The 26,636-nt window shown below is 54.9% G+C and overlaps 2 protein-coding genes across 3 annotated transcripts; both read left to right on the forward strand.

The window, feature by feature from the left end:
• The first annotated feature begins 750 nt into the window (after nt 1–750).
• On the forward strand, nt 751–14,222 carry Furin (furin, paired basic amino acid cleaving enzyme). Of its 2 annotated transcripts, none has more exons than XM_032893339.1 (16): nt 751–994; nt 4,670–5,003; nt 5,391–5,489; nt 5,590–5,685; nt 6,309–6,437; nt 6,542–6,618; nt 7,290–7,378; nt 7,815–7,987; nt 9,823–10,035; nt 10,508–10,608; nt 10,713–10,816; nt 10,903–11,020; nt 11,112–11,291; nt 11,636–11,760; nt 11,868–11,978; nt 12,190–14,222. In XM_032893339.1, the coding sequence occupies exons 2-16, from the start codon at nt 4,827–4,829 to the stop codon at nt 12,777–12,779; spliced, it is 2,382 nt and encodes a 793-aa protein (XP_032749230.1). In that variant the 5' UTR covers nt 751–994; nt 4,670–4,826; the 3' UTR covers nt 12,780–14,222. The 2 variants fall into 2 exon arrangements, with proteins under 2 accessions (XP_032749230.1, XP_032749231.1); XM_032893340.1 differs by lacking the exon at nt 751–994 and adding an exon at nt 1,479–2,095.
• Nucleotides 14,223–15,452: 1,230 nt separating this feature from the next.
• Nucleotides 15,453–24,611, forward strand: Fes (FES proto-oncogene, tyrosine kinase). Its single transcript, XM_032893341.1, has 19 exons — nt 15,453–15,562; nt 16,060–16,281; nt 16,390–16,563; nt 17,548–17,644; nt 17,823–18,006; nt 18,438–18,575; nt 18,658–18,777; nt 18,922–19,044; nt 19,146–19,332; nt 19,455–19,538; nt 20,087–20,296; nt 20,670–20,792; nt 21,081–21,134; nt 21,617–21,735; nt 22,030–22,124; nt 22,208–22,331; nt 23,599–23,756; nt 23,865–23,987; nt 24,252–24,611. The coding sequence occupies exons 2-19, from the start codon at nt 16,069–16,071 to the stop codon at nt 24,392–24,394; spliced, it is 2,469 nt and encodes an 822-aa protein (XP_032749232.1). The 5' UTR covers nt 15,453–15,562; nt 16,060–16,068; the 3' UTR covers nt 24,395–24,611.
• Nucleotides 24,612–26,636: the final 2,025 nt, after the last annotated feature.

Below are 26,636 nucleotides of genomic sequence, written 5' to 3' on the forward strand. Positions count from 1 at the left end.
GGATTAATAATGTTAGCCTGAATGGATTATGTGGATTAAAGAATGTACATAAGGAGAAGATAGAATGAACCGATTGGCCCAGTGCCTAGCTCTCCGTTGTTCCAGGAGAAAAAAAAGTATTTAAAAAAAAAAAAACCCAAAACCAAACATGAAAGGAGGTAGCTATTCTGTTTATTCACCTGTCTCTACAGAAGCAAATAAAACTGTGACTCCTCTAGCTGGAGGTGCGAGGGCTGCTCTGCCGCTGTGAGGTCCGACCTGAGAGTGGAGCTTCCCCAGGTCCGCCATCCCAGGGCGCTTCCCTTGATTATCCCTCAAACTCAGAACTCGGGAGCCAGGACCACAGGGAAGGCAGGGACAGCTTGGGCTCCCCCTAACCCCCGATCCTCGGCCCTTCTACCGCCATCTCGCCCGCAGGCTCCCAGTCCGGGTCTCCGAGACCATCTGCCCGGGAGTTTGCGGGGCCAAGAGCCGAACCCGGCGCGGTCCGAGGGGCCTGGGGTGGTGCGCGGGGACCACGCTCCCCACCGGCCCCGCTGGCAGCCGCAGACAGGGCGCCCCGAGGCCGCAGGGCCCGCCGCGTGGAGCGCTCAGAACGTCGGCCCGGCCCGGGCGGGCGGCGAACGGGCCGGGCCGGCTGCGGCCGCGGAGCGCGGAGGTGGGCGCCGCGAGGGGGAGGGGCGCGGCGCGGAGGAGGAGGCCGGGGCCGCCGCCGCCGCCGCCGCCGCCGTGACAGCGGCCCGAGTAAACAAGCCGCGCCGCCGCGGCGGGCCGCTGCCCCCGCCCGCGCCTGGAGCCCAGGCCGAGCCTTGCCCTGGTCGCCGGCCGGGCCGAGGCCGCGCCGCCGCGCCTCCTCGCCTGCGCGCTGTGACGCCGCTGCCGGGCGCCGGGACCGCCTGAGCCAGGCCCCCGCCGCCGGGCTCCGTGCTCGGCCGAGGGTATCCGAGCAGCCGCGGCGCTCGTCCGGAAAAGTTTCCCCGCCCGGCTCCCCAGGGTAAGCGGCGAGGCGCGCGGCCCGGGGCCGGGGAGGCGGCGCGCTGGGGAGCCGGGCCCGGAGCGGGCGGGGGAGCGCGGAGCCGGGCGGCGCAGCCCCGGGCCTCGCCGGCCGCCGGGCTCTGGCCGCGGATTCTCTGCCGCCGCGGTGGAAGGACCGGAGCCGCGCAGCCCACCTGAGCGCCGGGCTTGGGCCCGCGCCGGTACTTTTCCGCTGAGGCCGGGGCGAGCCCTCTGACCTCAGGAAGCGCCGGCGGGGCCCCTGCTGGGGCGGGCTAGGCAGAGCATTCCTCGGGCTCTGGGTGCTCCCGCCTGCCCGCCGTCCTCCGTGGCCCCGGCGGCTAGGGCCTGCGCCCGATGGGGCGCGCTCCTGGTAGGGCACGGGGTCCTCGGCCGGCTTGCACACCTGTACGGCCGGAGCGGTCGGGGGCGGATTTCGCGGGCGCGCACAGGCCGGCTTGGGAAGGCTCGCTCTGGGCTGCCTCCTGCCGAGGCCTGGCGGAGGCCCCTACTGCCCCCGTCGGGTGGCTGGCCGAGGGGCGGCCTGCTTGCCATACAGGTCTGACAGCAGACACTAGTCTGGCCAGTGTCTACGTTCCCACCGCCCCAGGTCTTTGCGCCTAGGGGAAGTGGACTTTCATCTCTCTGGAGCGCTGGGATTCTCTGTGACTTGGGAAGTGCCAAGGCAACGCAGGTGATGTGGCCCAGTGAGGGCTTGTGGCTGCTGGCCAGGTGTGGACACAGCAAAGGAGAGTGGTCAAACAGATTAGGTGTTTGTTTCCTGTTTTGGACTTCTATCTAAAATTTGAAGTTTAAAAAAGAGGATTCCGTGGCTTAAAAAAAAAAGTTTGAAAGCCTCTGACTTAATAGTTTTTCACCACCAAGGAAACTGAGGCCCAGAGAGAGGAAATGACCTGGGTAAGATCTCTGAGGGACCAGTAGTTGAGCAGGGACTAGGAGTTAAAATTTCATGGGAGGCGCCTGTAACAGGACCTGCCTTGGGGTCTCTGCTGGAAAGAGAGACCTGATTGGGTTTCCCAGCAGTCTTCAGTGGCTTGCTCCGTGGCTGCCTCAGCCAGGTCTCCAGCAGCCACACCTGGGGGTAAGTTCCTTGGGTGGTTGGTTGTGGTGATCTCTGTTGGTAGGTTCTAGGGAGGGACAAAAAAGCTTTGCCTAAGAAAAGAGCTAGGAACAGCCCTATAGCCTCTTTTCTAGTCAGGCCCAGCGCTGAGTGCTGGGCAAGACTGACCCAGAGAGGCTAGAAATATATCCAGCCTCCTGGTTTTGAGACAACTGGGACTCAGAGGGTGAGTCAGAGTCTGGGATGGGGGTGGGGAGAAGCCTGTTCATTCATTGTTCTCGGCTCTTTGTGTGTGTGTGTGTGTGTGTGTGTGTGTGTGTGTGTGTGTGTGTGTGTGTGTGTGTGTTATGTGTGTGTTGTGTGTGTGCCCTCCTATGTGTCTGATCATGAGGCAGGACGCTCTGATGTTTGGAATCCATATTCTACCCTTACCGTAGTTGGGATTGAGGTGTTGGGCGAAGCAGATCATCTTCCTTGGGGTGGGGTGGAGGTCCTGTCTCTGTGGCCCCATCTATATCGTTTACTGGAACCTGGGCTAGCCCCAGAGCAACCCAGCCGTAATTTGGAAGTTGTAGGCAGGTCTCAGAACTCGGAGCAGGGAGTCTGCAGATGTCTAAACTCAAGAGGTTTTAGATGTGGAGGGTCCTGTTTCTATGTGGGGGGACATGGAGCTCTAACTCCCAGGCTTGTCTTTGGAGCCCTTTGGACTCTGCCCTTCAGGCATGGAGTCTGCCTCTTGATGTCCCCTGCCATCAGCTGTCGGGTTATTTTGGTGTAAACTGAAAATACTCCAGGATTGTGAGTGGAGTCCCCTCAGCCTGTGGGGTGAAACGGCAGCAGTTAGGGAGACTTGTAGCTCATGGCAGCTCCTGGAGAATCATGGAGTTCCCAGTGGCAAGCAGATCTGTCCAGCTCCTCAGGGTAGTGTGTGCTGAGGTACCTACATTTTACCGTTTGGCTGAGCCACTTCTAGGGCTGGGCCACAGGAGTGGTAGGGGTATCAGGATCCTGGCACTGAGAGGATGTCTCCAGCAGCCTACTGGAACCTCTCCTAGCTGCCACCTACCCCAGGAGCTTGGCTTGTGACTAGTCGGGGCCCTCTATGGGGACAGTTATGTGGCCCCAGGCAGAAAGGTCTTGCTGTCTGTTTGCTGAAGGAGGAAAAACACCACTCAGGGCTATTGATTCAGCCTCACCTTGGTGCTCCTGGCGCAGCAGCCAGTGTTTGCCCTGGCAGTCTGGCTCAGATTACGCAAGGTGGTGGGTGGTGGGCCTGGAACAAGCCAGGGGGCAGCTCTGACTTCTAAACCCAAGCCTGGCTGGACTAGCAGGAGCAAAGTTGCCCAGGAAACAGCTTGGGCCTGCCTCTAAAGATGGCCGTCATTTAGCCTAGAGGGCGGCGAAACCTCTGGAATCCCTCATGCTCAGAGCATGGCTCTGAGCCTCCATCCCCACTTAAGATACCCACTCTTTCCTCCCAGGGACTGAGAATCTCTCAAGTAAGCCCCTACAGCTAACCTTTTTGCTGAACCAGGACACCCTAATGAGTTGGGTAGACCCTGTTCAATTTTTAAAGAGCCAAGATTTTATTCTTTTATAAAATATACCTAGATATTTTGAGAACATACAATAGCACAAAGAAGAAAGTAACAATTACTACACGTAATTCTCACCATCTCCAAGGAGCCATTGTTAAATTGTAACTTGTATCCTTCCAGATTTTGTTTTGGTTATGTATAAATATGCATGCATAGTTTTAAGAAAACAAAATGGAATCGTGTGTGCATGCCATTTGATAATGTATCTTTCTTTCTTTGGTCATTGTTTGCTTTTTATTTTGAATGACTCAAGCCCTGATTATATTCTTGATGGAGAAAGGCTTGGGAGGGGAGACTGTGGGTCCATGTGTCTTGTTTGGCCGACCTTTAGGGATATGTGCTAGATATCTTCCAGAGACAACTTAGGGGTTTGTGGTGTGTGTGTGTGTGTGTGTGTGTGTGTGTGTGTGTGTGTGTGTCCGTCTGTCCATCTGTCCATCTGTCTGTCTGTCTCTGTTGAGGCTGGGGCTGGATCCCTGGAAGCTGAAGTTACAAGCAGTTGTGAACCATCCAATACAAGTGCTAGGGTGAGGACTCTGGTCCCCTGCAGGAGCAGAATGTGCTTGCTCCTAACTACTAAGCTATCTCTCCAGCCCTGACCAGTGTTTCTGACTTTGTTTGGGGGGGTTTTTTTTGGGGGGTAGGGGAGGGGATTAAGACAGGTCTCTTACCAAACCTGGAGCTTGCAGGTTTGGCTAGGTTGGCCCAGCTAGCAGCCCCAGGGGTCCTTGTCTCTGCCCTGCCAAGTGCTGGAGTTACAGGCACATGCTGCCAAGCCTACCTTCTCGTGTGGGTCCTGGGACTCCACACTCAGGTTTTAATGCTTGGGTGGCAGTAACTGTCCCTACTAAGCCATCTTCCCAGCCCCTTAGGTGTTTGTTTTACCCATCTCCCTTGAAACTCCTGTTAGGCCCTGACTCAGCCTTGACGATAGGAAGGGCAGCATCAGTGTGTGACAGAGAGGACTGACTCTTCTTTCTTCCTCTTGTTCCCTTAGATCTGGCCCCCGTCCTGTCCTCCAGCCCCACCCACCTCGGCTCCATGCCCCCCCCAATCAGCTTCGGGACCCTGGCAGTGAGCAGGCACGTGGCAGCCAAGGCCCTGTGACCAGGCCAGGGAGACGGAGCTCTGGGGTCCCAGTCACCTGCCCCCCCATGGAGCTGAGACCCTGGTTGCTATGGGTGGTAGCAGCAGCAGGAGCCTTGGTCCTGCTAGCAGCTGATGCTCGAGGCCAGAAGATCTTCACCAACACGTGGGCTGTGCACATTTCTGGAGGCCCAGCTGTGGCTGATAGCGTGGCACGGAAGCATGGGTTCCACAACCTGGGCCAGGTGGGCTTCTAACTTGGCCTGTTTGTGACTTCGGGACGTTCCCTAGTGGGAGTGAGGGCAGAGACTCTCAAACCTTAAAGCAGAAATCGTATTTGTCTTCCAGGGCATCTGGTCAGGGGCAGGTTCTAAGTGACTGGTGGAATGGGATCCATGGCATTGTCCTCTTTGTGGGTTTTCCTATAGGTCGCTTAGAAAAGCCAGCACATCTCAGTGATGGTGGCCCTATCATCCCCTGCATGTTCCTGTGGGTCCTAAGCAGGGAACAGATCCCCCCCCCCAGTCGCTTGCCTTTGTGAGCTTCCCCAGCAGCCTTGTCCACCCCCATCTCTGCCTCCCCCAGGGACTGGCAGATGGAGGGCCCATCTCAGACTCACTGTTTTATTGTAGATCTTCGGTGACTATTACCACTTCTGGCACAGAGCGGTGACAAAGCGGTCCCTGTCGCCTCACCGCCCGCGGCACAGCCGGCTACAGAGGGAGCCTCAAGTAAGTGTGGCCCTGGCCCTTCCGGCTGCCACCCCCTTCTGTTCTGAGTCTCCCTCACTCTGCAACCCCCACACCTCTACCATCTTTCTGTCCTTCCTAGGTGAAGTGGCTGGAGCAGCAGGTAGCCAAGCAAAGGGCCAAGAGGGACGTGTATCAGGAGCCCACAGACCCCAAGTTCCCCCAGCAGTGGTACCTGGTATGCTCCTTGGACTCTGGTCCCTTTCCCCACCACTGGGAGGTCCTGTGAGTGGATGAGGCTCACCCTGGGGCTTCTTCTGTTTTCTTCTCCCTTCTTTCTGCCTCTAGCCCAGTGGTTCTCAACTTTCCTACTGTTTCCACCCTTTAACACAGTTCCTCATGTTGTGGTGATCCTTGACTATGAAGTTATTTTTGTTGCTACGTTATAACTATAATTTTGCTACTGTTATGAATTATAAATATTTTTGGAGATAAAAGTTTGCCAGGCGGTCGAGACCCATAGGTTGAGAACCACTGCTCTAGCCCATCCTGCCTTCCCAGAATCTATGCCTATGATTCATCTATTTTTATTTTATGTACATTGGTGTGCTTATGTGAGTGTGTGAGACTGTCAGATCCCCTGGAACTGGAGTTACAGACAGTTGTGACCACGTGGGTGCTGGGAACTAAACCTGGGTCCTTTGAAAGAACAGCAGTGCTTCTACTGCTGAGCTGTCTTTCCAGTCCCCAGGAGTGGCATTTTAAGAGCTGGGATGGGTAAAGATAGAGGTTTTAGGGTAGAATTTATTCTTTTGAGTTAATAACCAATTGTCCCTGGTAATGGGCTGGTTGTCTCTGCAGTCTGGGGTCACTCAGCGAGACCTGAATGTGAAGGAAGCCTGGGCCCAGGGCTTCACAGGGCGTGGCATTGTGGTCTCCATCCTGGATGACGGCATTGAGAAGAACCATCCTGACTTGGCAGGCAATTATGTAAGGAACGGAAGAGAGTGGCTGGAGTGACCCTGGGTAGCCACCTCTGGGGACTCTCCTGTAATGTGGTTAGGCAGCTCTGATGATGGCCTTGTCCTTACCAGGACCCGGGAGCCAGCTTCGATGTCAATGACCAGGACCCTGACCCACAGCCTCGGTACACGCAGATGAACGACAACAGGTGAGGAATGTTAAGTTCCTGGTCGCTCAGCCTCTCCCTCTCATCCCTCAGGGACACGAGGGTGAGTTTGAACGTCCCATGTCCCACTGAAGTCTCTCCAGCATGGCGGCATGCTCCTTTAATCCCAGCACTTGGAGGGAAAGGTTGACAGGTCTCTGAGTTTGAGACCTGCTCTTCACCGTGAGTTCCAGGCCAGCCAAGCTGCCTTGTCTTGGAAAGCAAGGGGCTGGAGAGAGGGCTCAGCAGTTAAGAGCACTGAGTTCAATTCCCAGCAACCACATGGTGACTCACAACCATCTGTAATGGGGTCTGATGCCCTCTCCTGGCGTGTAGGTGTACAGGCAGACAGAGCACCCATATATAAAATGAATAAATAAATAATAAATCTTAAATACAACAACACATAACTGAAGTCTTTGTCTAACTGAAGTCTTGTTCCCCAAGGGAGTTTCAGTTTTCGTTTTTTGAAACGTGGTTTCCATATGCAGCCCTGGCCGTCCTAGAATTTGCTCTGTAGTCCAGGCTGGTCTCAAACTCAAACCTTCTGATCAGGCGCCACAGGGAACTGCTGAGTGGCCCAAGGGCCTTTCTGCGCCGTCCATTCCTAGAGCTACTGCCTCACTTGTGTACCTCCACTGACGCTGCGTTCTTGCTCTGCTCTTGCTCTGCAGGCACGGCACTCGGTGTGCCGGGGAAGTGGCAGCGGTGGCCAACAATGGTGTCTGTGGTGTAGGTGTAGCTTACAATGCCCGGATTGGAGGTGGGTATGGAAGTGGGAGGAGCCTCTCCCGGAAGTTTTCCCTGCCCACTCAGTGCCTTCCACCATAGATCTTTGGCAGCATGCTAGTCTAGGCAGGATTCTGGGCAAAAGGAAAACCTGGAATCCCAGAGCTGGCAGCATGGTGGAGTGGGGTGTGGATTTAAAAGTCTCCCTAAATCATGGCTCAGCCTTCGGTTCCTTCCTAGTGAAGAGTGGTGTGACTTGGGAGAAGTCGGGTCGCCTTTCCTCTTCCTTAGGTCCTGCTCTTGAAAGACAGTGGGAGACCATACATAAGGGGCTCGGGTTTCCCAGCACTGCCACTCCTCTCTCTCACCGCCCCCCCCACCCCCACCCGGCTTCAAACTGGGCCTGTGCCATTGGGTGCCCTGGTGGCTGGACCCACGCAGCATCCCTTTTCCCACCCCTCTGCGGCTAGGGGTGCGTATGTTGGATGGCGAGGTGACTGACGCGGTAGAGGCACGTTCGCTGGGCCTGAATCCCAACCACATCCACATCTACAGCGCCAGCTGGGGCCCTGAGGACGACGGCAAGACCGTGGATGGGCCAGCCCGGCTCGCCGAGGAGGCCTTCTTTCGGGGAGTTAGCCAGGTGAAGTGGGAGTCCTGGTCTAGCTCTGGAAATCAGGCTGGCTGAATTCCATCTTCCATTGCTCTCTTCCTTATATTTCAGTTTTCCTAGTTTTTTGTTTTTGTTTTTCCAGTTTTCTAAGAGTTTCTCTGTGTAGCCCTGTCTGTCTTGGAACTCCCTTTGTAGACCAGGCTGGCCTGGGACTCAGAGATCCACCTGCCTCTGCCTCCCAAGTACTGGAACTAAAGGTGTGCACCACCACTGCCCAGGCTGGTTTGCTTTTTGAGACAAAGTCTTCTGTACAGTTTAGACTGGCCTATGTACCCCAGGCTAGCCTGGAACCCATGATCGCACTGCTTCAGCTTCTTGACTGTTGGGATTACATGTGTGCACCACTTTACCTGGTTGATTAATTTTAAAGACTTGGGTGTGGTTCTCAGAACCCACATAGTGGCTCCCAACGTATCAGTAACTCCAGTCCAGGGAACCGATGCCCTCTTCTGTCCTCCCAGGGTACCAGACACACATGTAGTAAGTACACGTACATATATACAGGCAAAACACTCCTGCAAACAAAAATAAAATTTTAAATAAAAATCAATTTAAGAAACTAAATGTTAGGGCTGGAGAGATGGCTCAGCCGTTAAGAGCACCCAACTACTCTTCCAGAGGTCCTGAGTTCAATTCCCAGCAACCACATGGTGGCTCACAACCATCTGTAAAGAGATCCGATGCCCTCTTCTGGTGTATCTGAAGACAGCTACAGTGTACTTATATATAATAAATGAATAAATCTTTTTAAAAAAAAGAAAAGAAACTAAATGTTACTAAAACATTAAGAAGTTGGGGACTGACGATGTACTTTCATTTATTTATTTTATGTATATAAATATTTTAATGGCATGCATGCCCACTGGATTCCTGGTACTGGGAGTATGGGTGTTTGTGAGCCATCATGTGGGTGCTGAGAATCAACCCCAGGTCCTCTGCAAGAGCACGGTGCCCTTAACTTCCGAGTTCTCTCTCCAGCCCTTTTGTTTCCTTCCTGGGGCGGGGGTCTGCGGGGTTACATGAGCAGAGGCATTACCTATGTTGGCAGCTCCTCTGCCACAGAGCCACATCCCAGCCTCAGCCATGGGTTTGATTTCAGCACTACCAAAATAGTAAAGTGACAGGGTCACAGAGATGGTTAACAGGTAGAGTCTGCACACAAGCCTGAGGACCTGAGCTCAAGCCTCCGTCCCCATATAAATGTGCAAGGAGAGGAGGATCAGCTCCACTCAGTTGCTTCTGGTGACCACATGGGTATCATGGCACACATGGCCATACAAATGTAACACAGTGTCTTTTTAGGTTAAATTAAGTAATGGGAAAAAGCAAAAAGTGCCCATTCTCCCATTCTGTGGGGATCACCCCGCTCTGTGGGATCACCCCGCTCTGGGGATCACCCCGCTCCGAGGGATCACCCTGCTCTGGGGGATCACCCCGCTCTGAGGGGATCACCCCACTCTGGGGATCACCCCGCTCTGGAGATCACCCCGCTCTGGGGGATCACCCTGCTTTGAGGGGATCATCCTGCTTTGAGGGGTATCACCCTGCACTGGGGGATCACCCGGCTCTGGGGATCACCCCGCTCTGGGGGATCACCACTCTAAGCATTTTGGTGTGAGCCTAGTCCAATTTGATTTCGTATAGTTATCTACAAGGGATCTTTGGTGGTTCTAAGAAGTGAACGGAGTCCATAGAGACGGAGCTCACATCTTCTCAGTCTGCCTTAACATCTTCCTGTTAGGACCTCCTTGCTCTCTACCCCACAGTACACCATCCTGAGTAACCTCAGCCCACTGTGTTTACAGGGCCGCGGAGGGCTGGGCTCCATCTTTGTCTGGGCCTCAGGGAACGGGGGCCGGGAACATGACAGCTGTAACTGTGACGGCTATACCAACAGCATCTACACGCTGTCCATCAGCAGTGCCACACAGTTCGGCAACGTGCCCTGGTACAGTGAGGCCTGCTCCTCCACACTGGCCACCACCTACAGCAGTGGCAACCAGAATGAGAAGCAGATTGTGAGTCTTGCCCAGGGCTGGGGGCTGGGAGGGGAGGCTCCTTGCTCTCTGCTCAGGGCCCCATTAGGCCTTATCCACTCTCGTCCCTGTGTGGCTGAATAGAGTAGCTTGGGCCTTGTGCAGTTGCCCCGTGAGCTGGGGATTCCCCCAGACCTCTGAGGGCTACCAAACCATCCCCGACCCCCTGAAAGGATAGACTCTCCCTAGAAATATCCCTTATGACCCCCTGAGAAGTATAGACTCTCCCTAGAATTATCCCTTATGCTCCAACCTCTGACTGTTTCCCAATTATTCCTTGAGAACCTTGGCCCTAGAAGGAGCTATGCATGGTAGTAAGGTAGAAGCTGGACCTCAGGTGTCTTAACTGATTCACTGTACCATCTAGGGTACCCAGGTCCGATAGACAAAAGGACAGGCAGGTGGCTCCTCCTCCCAATATCCATCAGGTCTCACCACCGTTGTTCCCTGGCAGGTGACAACTGACCTGAGGCAGAAGTGCACTGAGTCTCACACAGGCACCTCAGCCTCCGCCCCTTTGGCAGCTGGTATCATTGCTCTCACCCTGGAGGCCAAGTAAGTGGGCAAGCAACAGCTCGTCCCCACCAGTGCCCCTAAAAGCAGCTGTTTTCTGCAGTCACGGTCCAAAAAGCCTGACCCAGACATTTTCTCCTTTGCAGCAAGAACCTCACCTGGCGGGACATGCAGCACCTAGTGGTGCAGACCTCAAAGCCAGCACATCTCAACGCTAACGATTGGGCTACCAATGGTGTGGGCCGGAAAGGTGAGGGCAAGGTAACCCAGAGGTTTAGGCTCTGAGGCAGGATGGGGGCTCTCCTACCTCCCATTAACCCTTCCCTGCCTCCACAGTGAGCCATTCCTATGGCTACGGGCTGTTGGATGCAGGTGCCATGGTGGCCCTGGCCCAGAACTGGACAACAGTGGCCCCCCAGCGGAAGTGCATCATTGAAATCCTGGCGGAGCCCAAGTAAAGACTGGACCTGAGTGGGAGGGAGCTTCTGGGGTGCCCTCTGGTTACTGCTGGCCTGGTTACTGACTCACTGGTGCTCATTGCACAGGGACATTGGCAAACGGCTAGAGGTGCGCAAGACCGTGACAGCGTGCCTGGGTGAGCCCAACCACATCTCCAGGCTGGAACACGTTCAGGCACGGCTCACCCTGTCTTACAATCGCCGTGGCGACCTGGCTATCCACCTCATCAGCCCCATGGGCACCCGTTCCACCCTATTAGCTGCCAGGTGCTCTCCATGTTTCCTTCTCATGTCCTACATCATTCCCTCCTTTGTCCCCAAGACTCTAGCCACCAGTAACACGTGGGAGGGACAGCTCGTCCTTGTGACTCCCTCAGCATAGGAGCCCTTGCTTAGACTGCTGTCTGACATGCCAGCCATGTCCCTTGTGAAATAGGGCTCCTGGCTAAGGACACCTGGGAGACAGCTTGCCCGAGATGTACTTCCAGTCCAGCAGGTTGCCACATGGGGAGGGGTGGCGCATGTCCCATGTGTCATGGGCTAGGTGTCCCCTGACCTGGGTCCCTGAGGTCTAAAGCCTCAGATGGCTATAAGGAACTCTCTTCCTCCAGACCACATGACTACTCTGCTGATGGATTTAATGACTGGGCTTTCATGACAACTCATTCCTGGGATGAGGACCCCTCTGGCGAGTGGGTCCTAGAGATTGAAAATACCAGCGAGGCCAACAACTATGGTACCGGACACACTGACAAGTGGAGGGTGGGAGAGAGCCGGTGGGACCTAGGGTGTCGGCAAGGTGCTCACACCCCTGACCCTTTTCTCTTACCAACTCTGGAATAGGGACGCTGACCAAGTTCACTCTCGTCCTATACGGCACAGCCTCTGAGGGTCTCTCTGTACCTCCAGAGAGCAGCGGCTGCAAGACCCTCACATCCAGCCAGGCCTGTGTGGGTCAGTAGTGACATGATCGAGGCTGGGGAAGTTGGGGGGATGGGGTTGGAACAGTGGAGTTGGAGGGGCCAGTGAACTTTAGAGAAAAACCTCCTGGGGACTGTGGGGACTGCTTAGGACTGACTGTAGGTCTGTGGAGCCTGGGCGGAGCTCAGGGACTTAGAGGCCATTGTTCACTTGACTAACACGCCCTCCTCTCCTGTGCTGGCAGTGTGTGAGGAAGGTTTCTCACTGCATCAGAAAAGCTGTGTCCAGCGTTGCCCACCAGGCTTCACACCCCAAGTCCTTGATACACACTACAGCACTGAGAATGATGTGGAGATCATCCGTGCCAGCGTCTGCACCCCCTGCCACGCCTCATGTGCCACTTGCCAGGGCCCAGCTCCCACAGACTGCCTCAGCTGCCCCAGCCATGCCTCCCTGGACCCTGTGGAGCAAACCTGCTCCCGGCAAAGCCAGAGCAGCCGAGAGTCCCGACCTCAGCAGCCACCTCCCGCACTGCGCCCAGAGGTGGAAGTGGAGCCCCGGTTGCGGGCTGGGCTGGCCTCTCACCTGCCGGAGGTCCTGGCCGGCCTCAGCTGCCTTATCATCGCTCTCATCTTTGGCATCGTCTTCCTCTTCCTGCATCGGTGTTCAGGCTTCAGCTTCCGGGGAGTGAAAGTGTACACCATGGACCGTGGCCTCATCTCCTACAAGGGGCTGCCTCCTGAGGCCTGGCAGGAGGAGTGCCCATCTGACTCAGAAGAGGACGAGGGCCGGGGCGAGAGGACCGCCTTTATCAAAGACCAGAGCGCCCTTTGATGAGCCCACTGCCCACCCTATCAAATTGATCCCTTCCTCGGGCACTTTTTAATTCACCAAAGTATTTTTTTATCTTGGGACTGGGTTTGGACCCTAGCTGGGAGGTGAGAGGGGCAGAGACCCTTGGGCCTACCTGTTTGCCTGAGGTGGGGTCCCGGGAGCCTCACCCCCCACCAACCCTCCATGTGGAGGAAGGAGTAAATCTTTAGGGCAGCTTCCTGCAGAGTGAAGAGGGGCAGCCTTTCTGAGTCCCTGGCCAGGCTGCAGCCTTGCCCCTCCCCTGCCCCTCAGAAAGCAATAATGGTCCCCATCCAGGCAACAGGGAGGCTGGCCAGGAGGTACTTGAAGAAGGTGGCCACCTCTCCAAGGGCTTTTGCATCCCCTGACCCTCTCTGGCTCAGGATGAGCCTCTGAAGAAGCTGCAGTCACAGGAAGGGACCAGAGCAAAGCAGGCACTCTCCAGTGTGCCTGCACTCTTGCTCTCAGCCTGCCTCTGCACTCCAGGTCTCCACCTCAGCTGGTAGCCAGGCTGAGCTGGACCAGCACAGGTCAGGCTCTGGGGCCTTATGCTGGTGTCCTGACCATCCTCTATGGCACCCTCCCCCTTGCCAGGGCCTTGTTTTCTGAGCCCGGGGCTGCCTGGGTTGTTGGCGCTCACAGTCCAGGAGCCCCTGGGTGGGTGGTGGGGAGGGACGGTGGCTCCTCCCGCCTCCCACCCGATGCTGCTTTCCCCTGTGGGGATCTCAGGAGCTGTTTGAGGATATATTTTCACTTTGTGATTATTCACTTTAGATGCTGATTTTTTTTTTTTTTTTTTTGTATTTTTAATGGGGGTAGCAGCTGGACCATTCACCTTCTCCTATCCATGTCCACCCTGCCCTTCCCATGGCTGCCCAGCTCTGAGGCAGAGGGAATCACTAAGCCCCAAGTCCTGAAGAGGCAGGCCAGCCAGCTGGGCTCCAGGAAAGGGGGTCATGGTGGGAGGGGTAGGCTGACATCATCTGTTTCAAATGGGGTTGTGCCACAGGCTTATGGGTTGCTGGCTCTCCAAGTGCCAGGGGTGGGCAGGTGGCACCACCAAGCCCTTTCTAACACTGTGCCCTGGTGGAGAAAGCATTGGCCTATGATGCCCCCCAAACCCCCTGTTCTGATGTGCCTTTCGCACCCCTCCCATTAGGACAATCAGTCCCCTCCCACTTGGGCCTCCTCTTTTCTTTTTCCTAGCCCTTCTCGGTACCCAACCTACCTGTCCAGGGGTGCCCCTTGCTCTCCTGCCCACCCCTAGCGGCCATCCAGGCTGGTTTTGTAAGATGCTGGGTTGGTGCACAGTGATTTTTTTTTCCTTGTAATTTAAACAGGCCTGGCATTGTTGGTTCTATTTAATGGACACGAGATAATGTTAGAGGTTTTAAAGTGATTAAACGTGCAGACTATGCAAACCAAGCCTGGTCTCCAGTGTGCTGCTCTTCCTCTTCTCAGGACCCTTCACTGTGTTCAGCTGGGGGAAGGGGTGGGAGCTAGGGGCCAGTTTGGCTTAGTGGTGTCTTGACGGCCTGCAGACAGGCCTAACTGCCTCCAAGAGGACTAGTCTAAGGGGGCCAGAGTGAGGGATCTGTGTGCTGCTTGGTTTTATGACACAGCTAGTGTCACCTGGGAAGAGAAGCTTCAGTTGAGAGTTCGCCTCCATCGGATTGGTCTGTGGGCAAGTCTGTGCCGCATTTTGATTGGTGGCTGAGGAAAGGCCTACCATACTGGGGTGGCTACCACAGGCAAGGGTCCTGGGTGTATATGAAAGCAAAGAGGCCAGTGAGCAGTGTTCTCCTGTGGTTCCTGTTTCCAGTCCAGCCCCCTGACTTCCCACAATGGACTCTTAAACCAGACAGCCCCTTTCTCCCCAAGTTGCTTTCAGTTCAGGGGTTGATCACAGCTGGGCGCACTCACCTTTAATCTCAGCATTTGAGAGGCAGAGGTAGGGGATCTCCTAGTTTGAGGCCAGCCCATACACAGCAAGTTCTAGGGCAGACAGGACCACATAGAGGGACCCTTTCTCAAAAGAAAAGAAACAGCGAGTCGGGACTGAATGGCTGAGGGAACCTGAGTTCCTCTTGGGGAAATAATTTCTCCTCAGTCCTATGCCCTGTGCTGCCCAGGCTGCCACTGAGACTGAAAGCCCTGCCCGGGGCGTCGAGAGAAAACGGTACTACCGGAACCTGTGTCTGAGGAGCAAGCCTCTGTTTTGGATTTTTACTTGGAGATTTAATATGCAAATAGAGGCTGGCGCCTGAGCTCTCCTTAGGGAATCCAGAGGAGAGACAGGATTAGGCTTCCTTCCTCTCCTGGGTCCCCCTGGCACCCTAGCATGCTGTCAGGGTTCACATGAGTCCCCAGACTCCCCACACCCTGGGTGCACCCAGCACCTTGCCTGAGGCCTCACCTTGAGTCCATCCCCACTGCATTTTTGGGTTAAAGAACCCCGCGTTCACAGGACCCTGGGGAGTGCCTGGTGCGCAAGCCACTCTTCGCATGGCCATTCTTTGCCGGCCTCCTCCTCCCTTCCGTTTCCGTGGCTGAGCTGTCGCTGTAGGCTGTGGCCCAGGGCACGCAGAGTGGGGAGCAGGATGGGGGGGTGGGCTGTGCTCTCTCTTCCCTACAGTGGACCCGCCCCGCGGCCTACGGCAATTGAAACCACGGAGGAGGAAGCAGGAATCAGGAACTGGCCGGGTAGATTCTGAGCTGTTAGTCGGTCCACCGCCACCTGCCCCAGGAGCAGCTGCCCAAGAAAGGTAACTCCACCTTCGAGATCCAGGAATCTATGTGTGACACGGGCAGGGGTGGGCACCGGAAAGGGGCCAGGCGGGTGTTCTGGGAACCTGAGACCTGATGGGGGTGGGGCTAGGAGCTTGGGAAGAGCAGGAAAGCCCAGTGACAGGATTTCTTCCGTGGCTCCCTGAGGCCGCCGTCCAGCACTGTTGAAGGCCCTGTGCAGGGTTTGGTAACATCCAGGCGTGGTGTGAGTGAAAGACACTAATAGGGATCTCCTGTCTGGTTCCTGGAAACCGGACCACTGGCTCTGAGACTTGGTCTGGTTCATCGGAAGCAGAGGGACCGGCCCCATCCCAGGCTACTGCCTATACCTCTTGATATTTTTTTCTGAGCAGGACCCCACCCATGTTGCGCCCTTAGTCCTCTTGGGCCTTACTAGCCCTTAGCCTCATGGTCCTGTTCTTCCATCTCCAGCTGCTTCTTTGTCTCCACTGAATGACCCCGCTTCTGTTCCCAGGACACCATTATGGGCTTCTCTTCAGAGCTGTGCAGCCCCCAGGGCCACGGGGCAGTGCAACAGATGCAAGAAGCTGAGCTTCGTTTATTGGAAGGCATGAGGAAGTGGATGGCGCAGAGGGTCAAGAGTGACCGGGAATATGCAGGATTGCTTCACCACATGTCCTTGCAAGACAGCGGGGGCCAGAGCTGGAGCAGTGGCCCGGACAGCCCTGTCAGCCAGGTGAGCTGCCATGCACTCCCCCTTAGGGGTGGGGTTGGAGATGTTACAAACCCACTTGCGGGCCATTGCCATGTTCTTCCTGCTTCCCAATCCCACAATGTGCCATAGTCCTGGGCAGAGATAACAAGCCAGACGGAGAACTTGAGCCGGGTACTGCGGCAGCATGCAGAAGATCTGAACTCAGGGCCCCTGAGCAAGCTGAGCGTGCTGATCCGGGAGCGGCAGCACCTGAGAAAGACTTACAACGAGCAGTGGCAGCAGCTGCAGCAGGAGCTCACCAAGGTAGGTGTGCACCAAAGGACTCTGTCACAATCGGGCGCAGTTTTGCACAAGAGTGCCTAGGGAAGCAGAAGTCACTGACCGACCGCAGGCCTAGTTCCAGGATGGCCTGTGTGGCTCTGCTGCAGCTTCCGCCTTTCCTCTTACAACTTAGGCTAACTTGCTACAGAACCTGTTGATCCATAGTGAGGGACTTGGGATGGCCAAGTGTACCTTTGGCTTAGAGTGATTCCGCCCAGGGCCCCAGAGGCAGGATCCTGCTTAGGTCTGAATTCCAGCTGCAGGCTGGGTTATATGCAGCTGCTTTGTCTCTGGGTGCTTCCCTCCCCCATTCACTGGTCAGTCTCCCAGTACCACACCCCTCTCGTCACCGCAGAGCTGGGTCGTACCATGGACCCACAGCGCCCCCTTGTGGTCTGCATTCCCATACTTTCCTAACTCAATTCTACTCCAAGGATTACACAGCTGTGCTTATATAGGATCCTATGTGTCAGTGAAGGAATGGCGTAATTTCTGCAGAACTCTATGACCTGCGTGCACAGTATATTTACTGTCTGGCTCTTTAAGACTGTCCAAGTTGCCAGGTGGCGGTGGTGAACGCCTTTAATCCTAACACTTGGGAGGCAGAGGCAATTTCAATATGATAACCACACTGTATGAAACCAAGTCTCAGAGCTTTTGATTGTGGGGTCATGCGGGGTCATGTGAATCTATACCTCTGAGGCTGCTGCTACCTGCCACCCGGAGGGACAGTTGGAGCCTGTCCCAAACTCTTTCTTGCCTCCTCAGTAGCATGTCTATAACTCAACTCCTCTGACCCTGACCTTAGCAGCCACCATCTCCAGAAGTTTCCAGACTCCTTCAGAAGGATGAGTCTGGTTAACCTGACAGCCTGAGTGGCAGAACCCTCCCAAGGTTTTACCTTAGGTATGACTCCCCCTGGGTTTAAGGTCTGCCTCCTCACCCTGACTTCCCTTTTTCTTCCAGACCCACAGCCAGGACATTGAGAAGCTAAAGAGCCAGTACCGGACCCTGACACGAGATAGCGCCCAGGCCAGGCGCAAGTACCAGGAAGCCAGCAAAGGTTTGGAATTTTCTTCCTGGCAGGGAGAAAACCCGGTCTAGCAGACTTGTTTGCTGGTGCCCAGGGAGTGGGGGCTGCTCCTTGGACCTCTGGGATACCGACCCCACACCCTGTGCATGTGTGTGTGTACACACTCTTGTACACACACGCACACCCTCTCTTACCTCCCACCTACCAGACAAGGATCGAGACAAGGCCAAAGACAAGTATGTACGAAGCCTGTGGAAGCTCTTTGCTCACCACAACCGCTACGTACTGGGTGTGAGGGCCGCGCAGCTGCACCACCAGCACTACCACCAATTCATGCTGCCTGGCCTGCTGCAGTCACTACAGGACTTGCACGAAGAGATGGCAGGCATCCTGTAAGCTCGCAGTCCCTGTGCCCTCTAACCAACAGTAGAACCCAGGGCTGGAACTGGGCGGTGGGGAAGAGGTGGTGGTGCCAAGCCTGGGAGAGACAGGCTTTGGGGGGTCAGTGGCACATCCCTGCCTTATGCATTTATTGGGGACCTAGTTCCTGAGTACTTCCTGTGTACCAGGCATGACCCACAGGATCTCAGTGGTCCTGCGCTCCTGTTGCCAGGACACCTATAATCCTCTTGGGAAGCAGAAGGCCCGGGAGGCCTTTAATGATTTGCCTAAGGTCCTTCACTTGCATCTGAGCTAAGGTGGGGGTGTGAGGAGGGCGTCTTCCAACCTAGAATTGTTAGGAAACCATCCTGCTAGGCTGAGTTGGCCTCCTTGCCCAGCCTGAGGTCCTCTGACTCGGTGGCTCTATGGGGTGGGGGTGCAGGAAGGACATCCTGCAGGAATACCTAGAGATCAGCAGTCTGGTGCAGGACGACGTGGCAACCATTCACCGTGAGCTGGCTGCAGCTGCTGCTCGCATCCAGCCTGAGTTTGAGTACCTAGGCTTCCTGCGACAGTACGGGTAAGCCGGGGTCCTTATCCTTGACCCTCCTGGGCTCCGGGGGCTTCTGACCTTGTCTCTGAAGGGCCCTGTGCACCCACAGATCCGCCCCTGATGTCCCACCTTGTGTCACTTTTGATGTGTCACTTCTTGAAGAGGGCGAACAGCTGGAACCCGGGGACCTGCAGCTGAACGAGCTGACCTTGGAGAGCGTGCAGCACACGTGCGTGGTCGCTTGTCAGACTTCCTGTGGGGGGGGTGGGTGTGGGGGCGGGGAACCCTTGGCTAAGTGGCCAGGCTAGGTTGGCTTTGTTGGGGTGCATGTGGTGGGGGCACAGCTTTCATTATCCTGCCCCTGGGGTTGCAGGCTGACCTCTGTGACAGACGAACTGGCTGTGGCCACCAAAGAGGTGCTGAGCCGGCAGGAGATGGTCAGTCAGCTGCAGCGGGAGCTCCAGTGTGAGGAGCAGAACACCCACCCCCGAGAACGGTGAGGAGAGCCCACCTGCAGCAGCCTCCTGATTCCTGTGCGTGCAAGCTTCAGGCTGACTCTCTCTCTCTGCCCTCCCCTTGCCCTGCTCCTGCCTGCAGGGTGCAGCTTCTGGGCAAGAGGCAGGTGCTGCAAGAGGCGATGCAGGGGTTGCAGGTAGCACTGTGCAATCAGGACAAGCTTCAGGCCCAGCAGGAACTTCTACAGAGCAAGATGGAGCAGCTCGGGACAGGCGAGCCCCCAGCCGTACCACTCCTTCAGGATGACCGTCATTCCACCTCTTCCACGGTGAGATGCCCTACCACTACTACGCCCACCCCTGCCAGCCTGCGTGCAGGGGCTGCGCTCCTCATTTTTGCCCTCCCCCTCCCTAAGCCTGGCCACACGCTGACGTCTGTCCCTGGCCTCAGGAGCAGGAGCGAGATGGGGGAAGGACACCCACCCTGGAGATCATTAAAAGCCACTTCTCTGGAATCTTCCGCCCCAAGTTCTCCGTGAGTAGTCCAGAGCTGGACCTCTGCCTCTGCCCATCTAGTTAGGCCAGGCTAGGAGTCTCAGACGTGCTCCTTAGACCTCCACACTCTGGATAGAAGGACCTGCCTGCCTAGAACACTTTCACAGTGTGGGGTGGGAGGAGCGGGGCGGGGGCAGAGGGGCACGCGCAGGGGACAACATTTCCTTCCTCAGGTTTCCTTCCCTGGGGTTCTAGGCTGCAGATACCTCTGAACCCCACCAACCCCCATGTCCTCTCTTCACCATCCCTATATGCCGCAGGGGCATGTGGCTTTGGCTATTGCACTCCTCTGCTGCTTCGGGAGTGACAGAGAGGCCTCTGGTTCAGAGGAGAAAAGTCCTAACTTGATTGGGATCTGCTAGCCCCAGCTTCCCATTTCAGTTGTGCCCAGAGTGAGCTTGAACCAGGCCACTCTAGTGTCCCGTGGATAGCTGTAGGGATGAGAGCAGGTGACACGGTGAAACCCCACCTTAGCCCAGGGTTCTCCCCTTCTGAGCCAGCCCAGTGACTCCTGCACACTCCTCCCAGATCCCTCCTCCGCTGCAGCTCGTTCCAGAGGTGCAGAAGCCCCTCCACGAGCAGCTGTGGTACCATGGGGCTATCCCTCGGGCAGAGGTAGCTGAGCTGCTAACACACTCCGGGGACTTCCTGGTTCGGGAGAGCCAGGGCAAGCAGGAGTATGTTCTGTCTGTGCTGTGGGATGGCCAGCCCCGACACTTCATCATCCAATCCTCAGATGTAAGTGGGGAGGGGACGCTGATCCTACTCCTTCTGTCTTCCCCTCTCTAGGGAAATGGTCTAGAGCTCGGTGACCTTGAGTGTAGAGAGTAACTGCTGTACCTTAGGTGCCTCCTTCTCTAACTCAGTTGGAGGGCCCCAAAGAGAATATCCATGTCCCTGAGTCTTTCCTCCCCAAAGGAAAAAGGTAGCAAGAGTGCCACGTACCGGTGTGTCCTAGGCAGTCCCTGCCCCCTACTCCCCACCTCTCCACCACACCCCTAGTCCCCCACTCCTGTTGCTGCTCTTCTTGCCTTTCCCAGGGCTCAGGTCTCCTTACCAAAGGAAGCTGCTGACCTCATGTCTCCCCAACACCCGTAATCCCTTCTCACAGAACCTGTACCGGCTGGAAGGGGACGGCTTTCCCAGCATCCCTTTGCTCATCACTCACCTGCTGTCCTCCCAGCAGCCCCTTACAAAGAAGAGTGGTGTTGTCCTGTTCAGGGCGGTGCCCAAGGTGAGCCTGTGGCCAGCCTGGCCCACGTTGAGCTTGGGAATCGCAGGTGCTCAGAGTGTGGATGAGCATTTACCCCACAAGAGGGCCAGCCTCCCCCTTGGTATGGGATGCCATATATATCAGCCTGATCCCCAAATTATCTGAGTGTCCTGATATGACCAAACCTATGGGCCAGTGTGACACAGTAGGTCAGCTCCAAGACTGACGTAGTGTCAGCAGGAGTGTCTTTCACAGGGCCCAGCACCCCTTCTGTTTGCCGACTCCTGAGTCCCTTGCTTCTTTCCTCAGGACAAGTGGGTACTGAAGCATGAGGATCTGGTACTGGGAGAGCAGATCGGAAGGGTAGGTGTAGCCCCACGACCCTGGGATTCTCCAACCTTCTGGGCTCTACCTGTTACCCTCCTCACAGCTTCTTCTAGGCCCCTCACCAAGTCTCACCTCTGGTTCCGCTGCCAGGCTACTAGAGGGTCTCCCTGACTCAATGTGATTCCAGCTCATAAAATATCGAATACCAACTCCTAGACTGGCATCCTACCCCAGCTCTCGCCCTGCTCGAGGGTGTCTTACTAAGCACCTCTGTTAATATAAGACGCCAGCCACTTTCCAATCAGAATGCTTTCCCAACCCAAAGAAAAGCAATGCTTCTCATGTCACTTCTTAGAGAAGGTGGCACAGATCACGTTTGTATCTTTACGAGGGGAACTCTTCATAGAGACCCAGGGTGACAAGGCAGCATGGAGAGTGGGGACAAGATGGCTTGTCCTCTGGAGGTGAGAAAGAGAAGCAATACCAGGAAGTTGTGGTAGGAACCAGGACTATTGCAGGGGAACTTCGGAGAGGTGTTTAGTGGACGTCTTCGTGCAGACAACACCCCGGTGGCTGTGAAGTCTTGTCGAGAGACGCTCCCACCTGACCTCAAGGCCAAGTTTCTGCAAGAAGCGAGGTGGGTCATAAAATGGGAACAATCAGAGGTTCCTTGTGTGAGAGGCTTCCTCTGTGCACTGACTAGTATTTAATTCTCCAAGTCCTCTCATACCCAAGTAGCACCCATAATGCAAAGAGGTACTGACCGGGGCCCCTGCAGTCACGTGTCCAAGGCTGCAGACATTTGAAGTCACCCTTTTCCTCTGTAGCCTTCTGTCTTCTCTGAGGCTCCTTTTGAGAGGTGGGGGACAGGGACAGGTACAGAAGGCTGTGAGCACGAATTACACACAGCCTAAGCAGCAGTGCTCTCCAGGATCCTGAAACAGTACAACCACCCCAACATTGTACGTCTCATCGGGGTCTGCACCCAGAAACAGCCAATCTACATTGTCATGGAGCTGGTTCAAGGTGAGCAGAGGTGCTGGTCTCCAGGCTGAGGGCTCAGCTTGCCTGGTGTCTCCCACTAGGCTCAAGGCTGCTCTCGCCTCTAGGGGGCGACTTTCTCACCTTTCTGCGGACAGAGGGAGCCCGCCTGCGGGTGAAGACCCTGCTGCAGATGGTAGGGGACGCAGCTGCTGGCATGGAGTACTTGGAAAGCAAGTGCTGTATCCACCGGTGAGTGGGCTGCAGGCCCTGATGCAGGCTCTGGGAGACCCCACCACAGTGGCCACCAGCTATCAGCTCCCTGGGCAGAAATGGTCTCTAGCACTTTGTATGTGAGAGTTACACCATGTTTCTGTGCATATGCACATATATGTCCATGTTTGTGGAGGCCAGAAGTCAATGTTATTTATTTTATGAATGTGAGCACACAGTAGTTGTCTTCAGACACACCAGAAGAGGGCATCAGATCCTGTTACAGATAGTTGTGAGCCACCATGTGGATGCTGGGAATTGAACTCAGGACCTCTGGAAGAGCAGTCAGTGCTCTTAACCACTGAGCCATCTCTCCAGCCCAATGTTAGGTGTCTTAATCCTTCTCACTTTAGATTTTTAGACAGTCTCTCACTAAACCAGAAGATTATGAATTTGGTGAAGCCGTCTGGCCAGAGAGCTCTAAGGATCTGCCTCTCTTTGATGCCCCAGTGCTGGGTTAACAGACAAGCATTGCCAACTTTTTCTTTGAGAGCTAGGGATGTTGTGGTTTGCCCTGGAGTTATCTGTATTTTGATGCTAATTCCACTGCCCCAAGGACGGCTGCCTAGTCTTGTACTCAGGACTTAGGTGACTTCACCATAACCTTCTCCCCATTGAATTTGTAAAATACAGGTGAGGGGCAGGTACAGGATAGAAGGAGGCTTGTCATTGGATGGAAGGAAGGATGGGTGGGAGAAAAGTTTGAAGGAAGAGGAGGAGACTGGAACGGAGAGGGAGAAGAGACAGGAGAGAGAGAGAGGGAGAGAAGCCATGGCAGGTGACGTTAAGATTCCACTCAGGTTGTTATTAATGTTCTTAAGGATGGATGGTACCGGGCTTTGTATGTTTAGGTGGGCAACTATATGTTAAAAATTGGGCCAAAGATTATTGTGTTGTGTGTTCTTTTATGTGAGGGCTTGAGTGTAGGAAAGTGTGCAGCGACAGGAGACACTGGGCCACCACGAGGTTGGCATGTGTTTCCGCCAAGATATCTAGCAGATATCTTGGGGCACTGAGGTGCTGGACCTAATGAGGTAAAAGACAACCATACTTTTTTTATTTTTTTATATTTTTATAACAACATAGGGATCTGAACCCAGGCCCTCAGGTTTGCTCAGCAGACACTTACTAACTGCACCACCTCCTCTGCCCCAAAGGACAGCTATATTGTTTGCTGTCTAGAGGGCTTGACCCGGCTAGGTAAACCAAAATGGCTGAAGACCAACTTCTGCCCTGCTTCACCCAGGGATCTGGCTGCTCGCAACTGCCTGGTGACAGAGAAGAATGTTCTGAAGATCAGTGACTTCGGGATGTCTCGAGAAGAGGCTGACGGGATCTACGCGGCCTCAGCCGGCCTCAGACAAGTCCCTGTTAAGTGGACTGCCCCTGAGGCTCTTAATTATGGTACCTGATTCTCACCCATCCTGGGCTGCAAGGCCGATGGCTGGGCACGGGTGGACTCTGGGCCTCTGACGGGGATAGTCTCCCTATGCTGCCTTGCTTCCTCTGCAGGACGCTACTCCTCAGAAAGTGACGTGTGGAGCTTTGGCATTTTGCTGTGGGAGACCTTCAGCCTAGGGGCCTCACCTTATCCCAACCTCACCAATCAGCAGACACGGGAGTTTGTCGAAAAGGGTAAGGCCACAGATTTATGATGGTACCTCAGGACCAAGCTCCTAAGATGTTCCCGCCAAATGCTTCCTCCTCAAAACCTCCTACTGGGGCAGGATAAGAAGAGTCTGTAGCTACCACAGGTGGCAAGCCTGTCTATGCATGGCAGGCCAGAGATCAGAGCCTAGGCCTCTGTTTTTGGGGTTCTTAGTGGTTTCTCTCACGGGCAGTGAATCGGAAGGAATCTGATCCCTTCTCATACTTGGTGCGCTGCACCTGTCCTCGTAGGGCATCGTCTGCCTTGCCCAGAGCTGTGCCCTGATGCAGTCTTCAGGCTCATGGAGCAGTGCTGGGCCTATGAGCCGGGGCAGAGGCCTAGCTTCAGCACCATCTGCCAGGAGCTACAGAGTATCCGAAAGCGGCATCGGTGAGACCAGGAGGGCCCCTTGCTAAAGCCAGTGGCCTATTCGGGCAAGAGTGCACGTCCTCAGCAGTTCCCACTCACTGTTGGCAGCTCCAAGACCTGGGTTCCAATGCCAGCAGCAGGGCTTCGGGCAGGGTGCGGCTCCAGGGAGGGTCACCATCCTTCTTCCTGCACAAATTCGTCTCTTGGACAGAAAAATAAAACAAGTTGTGTTCATCAGGTAATATTGACATGTGTGCTCCTCTGGAGGCCAGGGGCCAGTTCTTAGGAGAGGATGACTGTAGTCCTGTGATGACTGTGAAAAGAGGAAGGTCAGAGAGCCCGCATGGGGTAGAGCTGACATGATTGATTGGTTTAATGTGGGACAGGAGCCAGAAGTGCAAGGTGCTATACAGACTTTGGCCAGACGGTGGCGCTGTTCCCTAGAACAGGATCACACAGGTAAATTGTAAAGATGTTGCCTTCCAGGAACCTGTGGAGTTAAAACGTAGGTTGGTGTGCAGACTGGGAACTGAGGTGTAAAAGTCATCGGTCTGTGAAAAATAGAGAGTATCTTGGGCTGTGTGTGTCACACAGTCACAGGACATTCAGGGGATGAACAAATGGGTAAGGGAAGGCTTCCCCACAAAGAAGAAATGTTTCTTCAAGACGAGTGTGAGCAAGGCTGAGGGCTAACTCAGGAATAGTGAAGTCCCCCAAGTCCTTCTGAAATCCCTAGCTGTGTGAAACAGTCTTTGGGAACAGGGACTGTCAGGAACATAGACGGCATGGTGCTAACACACCAACAAACACACCACAGAAACTGGGAATGGCTTATAAGACAAACTAATGAGGACAGCAAAATACCCTGTAACCACATTCCCACCCCCACCTCACCCCTACCCCACCAGACACAGAGCGCACACGCGCACACGCATGCTCGTGCACAGACACATGCATGCACGTTCTTGGTCAGGCAAAGTGGTTCATATCTGTATCATCCATTTTCAAAGAGATAAAAGTAAGCCGTTGTAGAGGCTTAGCAGGCAGCCCAGTTGATGGACTGCTTGCCGAGGATACAAGAGGCCCTGGGTTCTGTGCCATCGTATGTCACATACAAATCCCTAGTGCTTGGGAGGTAGGGGGAGTGAGTTCTCTGTGAGTTCAAGTGCAGCCTCTGCTACATACAGAATGTGGGGTCAGGCCGGGTCACATGAGACTGTCTCATAATGATGATGACGATGATGACGACGGGGTTTGGATGGGGGTCAGGGAATATAGGAGAGCCACTGCTAAGAGACAAGCCAATCAGATGCCTTTAATCCCAGCGCTTAGAAGGCAGAGGCAGGTAGATCTCTGTGAGTTCAAGGCCAGACTGTTCTGCAGAGAGAGTTCCAGAACAACCAGGGTAGATCAGGCTGGCTTTGAACTCACAGAGATGAGCCTGCCTCTGCTTCCTGAGTGCTGGGATTAAAGGTGCACACCACCACACTGGGCTCTGAGACTCACTTTTACCAAGAGTGAGAAAGAAGGAGAATGAGACCTGAGTGGACATGTTACTGTTTCCAGCGAAACCACAGGAGCGTGGTTCATTGGCTAGGCAGACAAGGGTGCAGCGCTGACTGAGAAGGAAGGGAAGCCACTCAGTTGCTGAGCAACTGGCCCCATTCTCAAAGCCACTTTCAGCTGCAACCACAACATGATATAAAGGAGAAAAATATAGAGAAATCCAGGGCTTGTCGCAGAGTCCTCACAAATGTGATTAAACAGCTCAATGAGATGAGTCTTGCCATCTGGTTCTGAGAGAGGCTACCTGTTCAGATGGCAGTGATGACCCAGCCTAGAATCACAATGGCCACCTCCCCCACACTGCACATTTATTTCCTTCCCAGGCTGAGGAGGGAAAGGGATCTCTTCATGCATTCTTGGGACAATTTAGGGGAACCTATTTTGCTGTTAGGCATTATATCTAATAGGGTCGCATGCGTGGCAAAAGTCAAGAAGTCGGGGTTGGGGATTTAGCTCAGTGGTAGAGCGCTTGCCTAGAAAGCGCAAGGCCCTGGGTTCGGTCCCCAGCTCTGGAAAAAAAAAAAAAAAAAAAAAAAAAAAAAAAAAAAAGTCAAGAAGTCTTCTGTAAAAGTCAAAAGTGTGGGTGCGTAGGGTGGGCACAGAGGAGATGCAGCAGAAAAGCCCCCCCAGGGGGTGGGGACCCAGTTGTTATGCCAAGAGGTCATTAAAGTGAAATGTGACCCTACCCATAAAGGCAAGGT

Source organism: Rattus rattus, chromosome 2 (assembly GCF_011064425.1).
Source record: "Rattus rattus isolate New Zealand chromosome 2, Rrattus_CSIRO_v1, whole genome shotgun sequence".
NCBI lineage: Eukaryota > Metazoa > Chordata > Mammalia > Rodentia > Muridae > Rattus > Rattus rattus.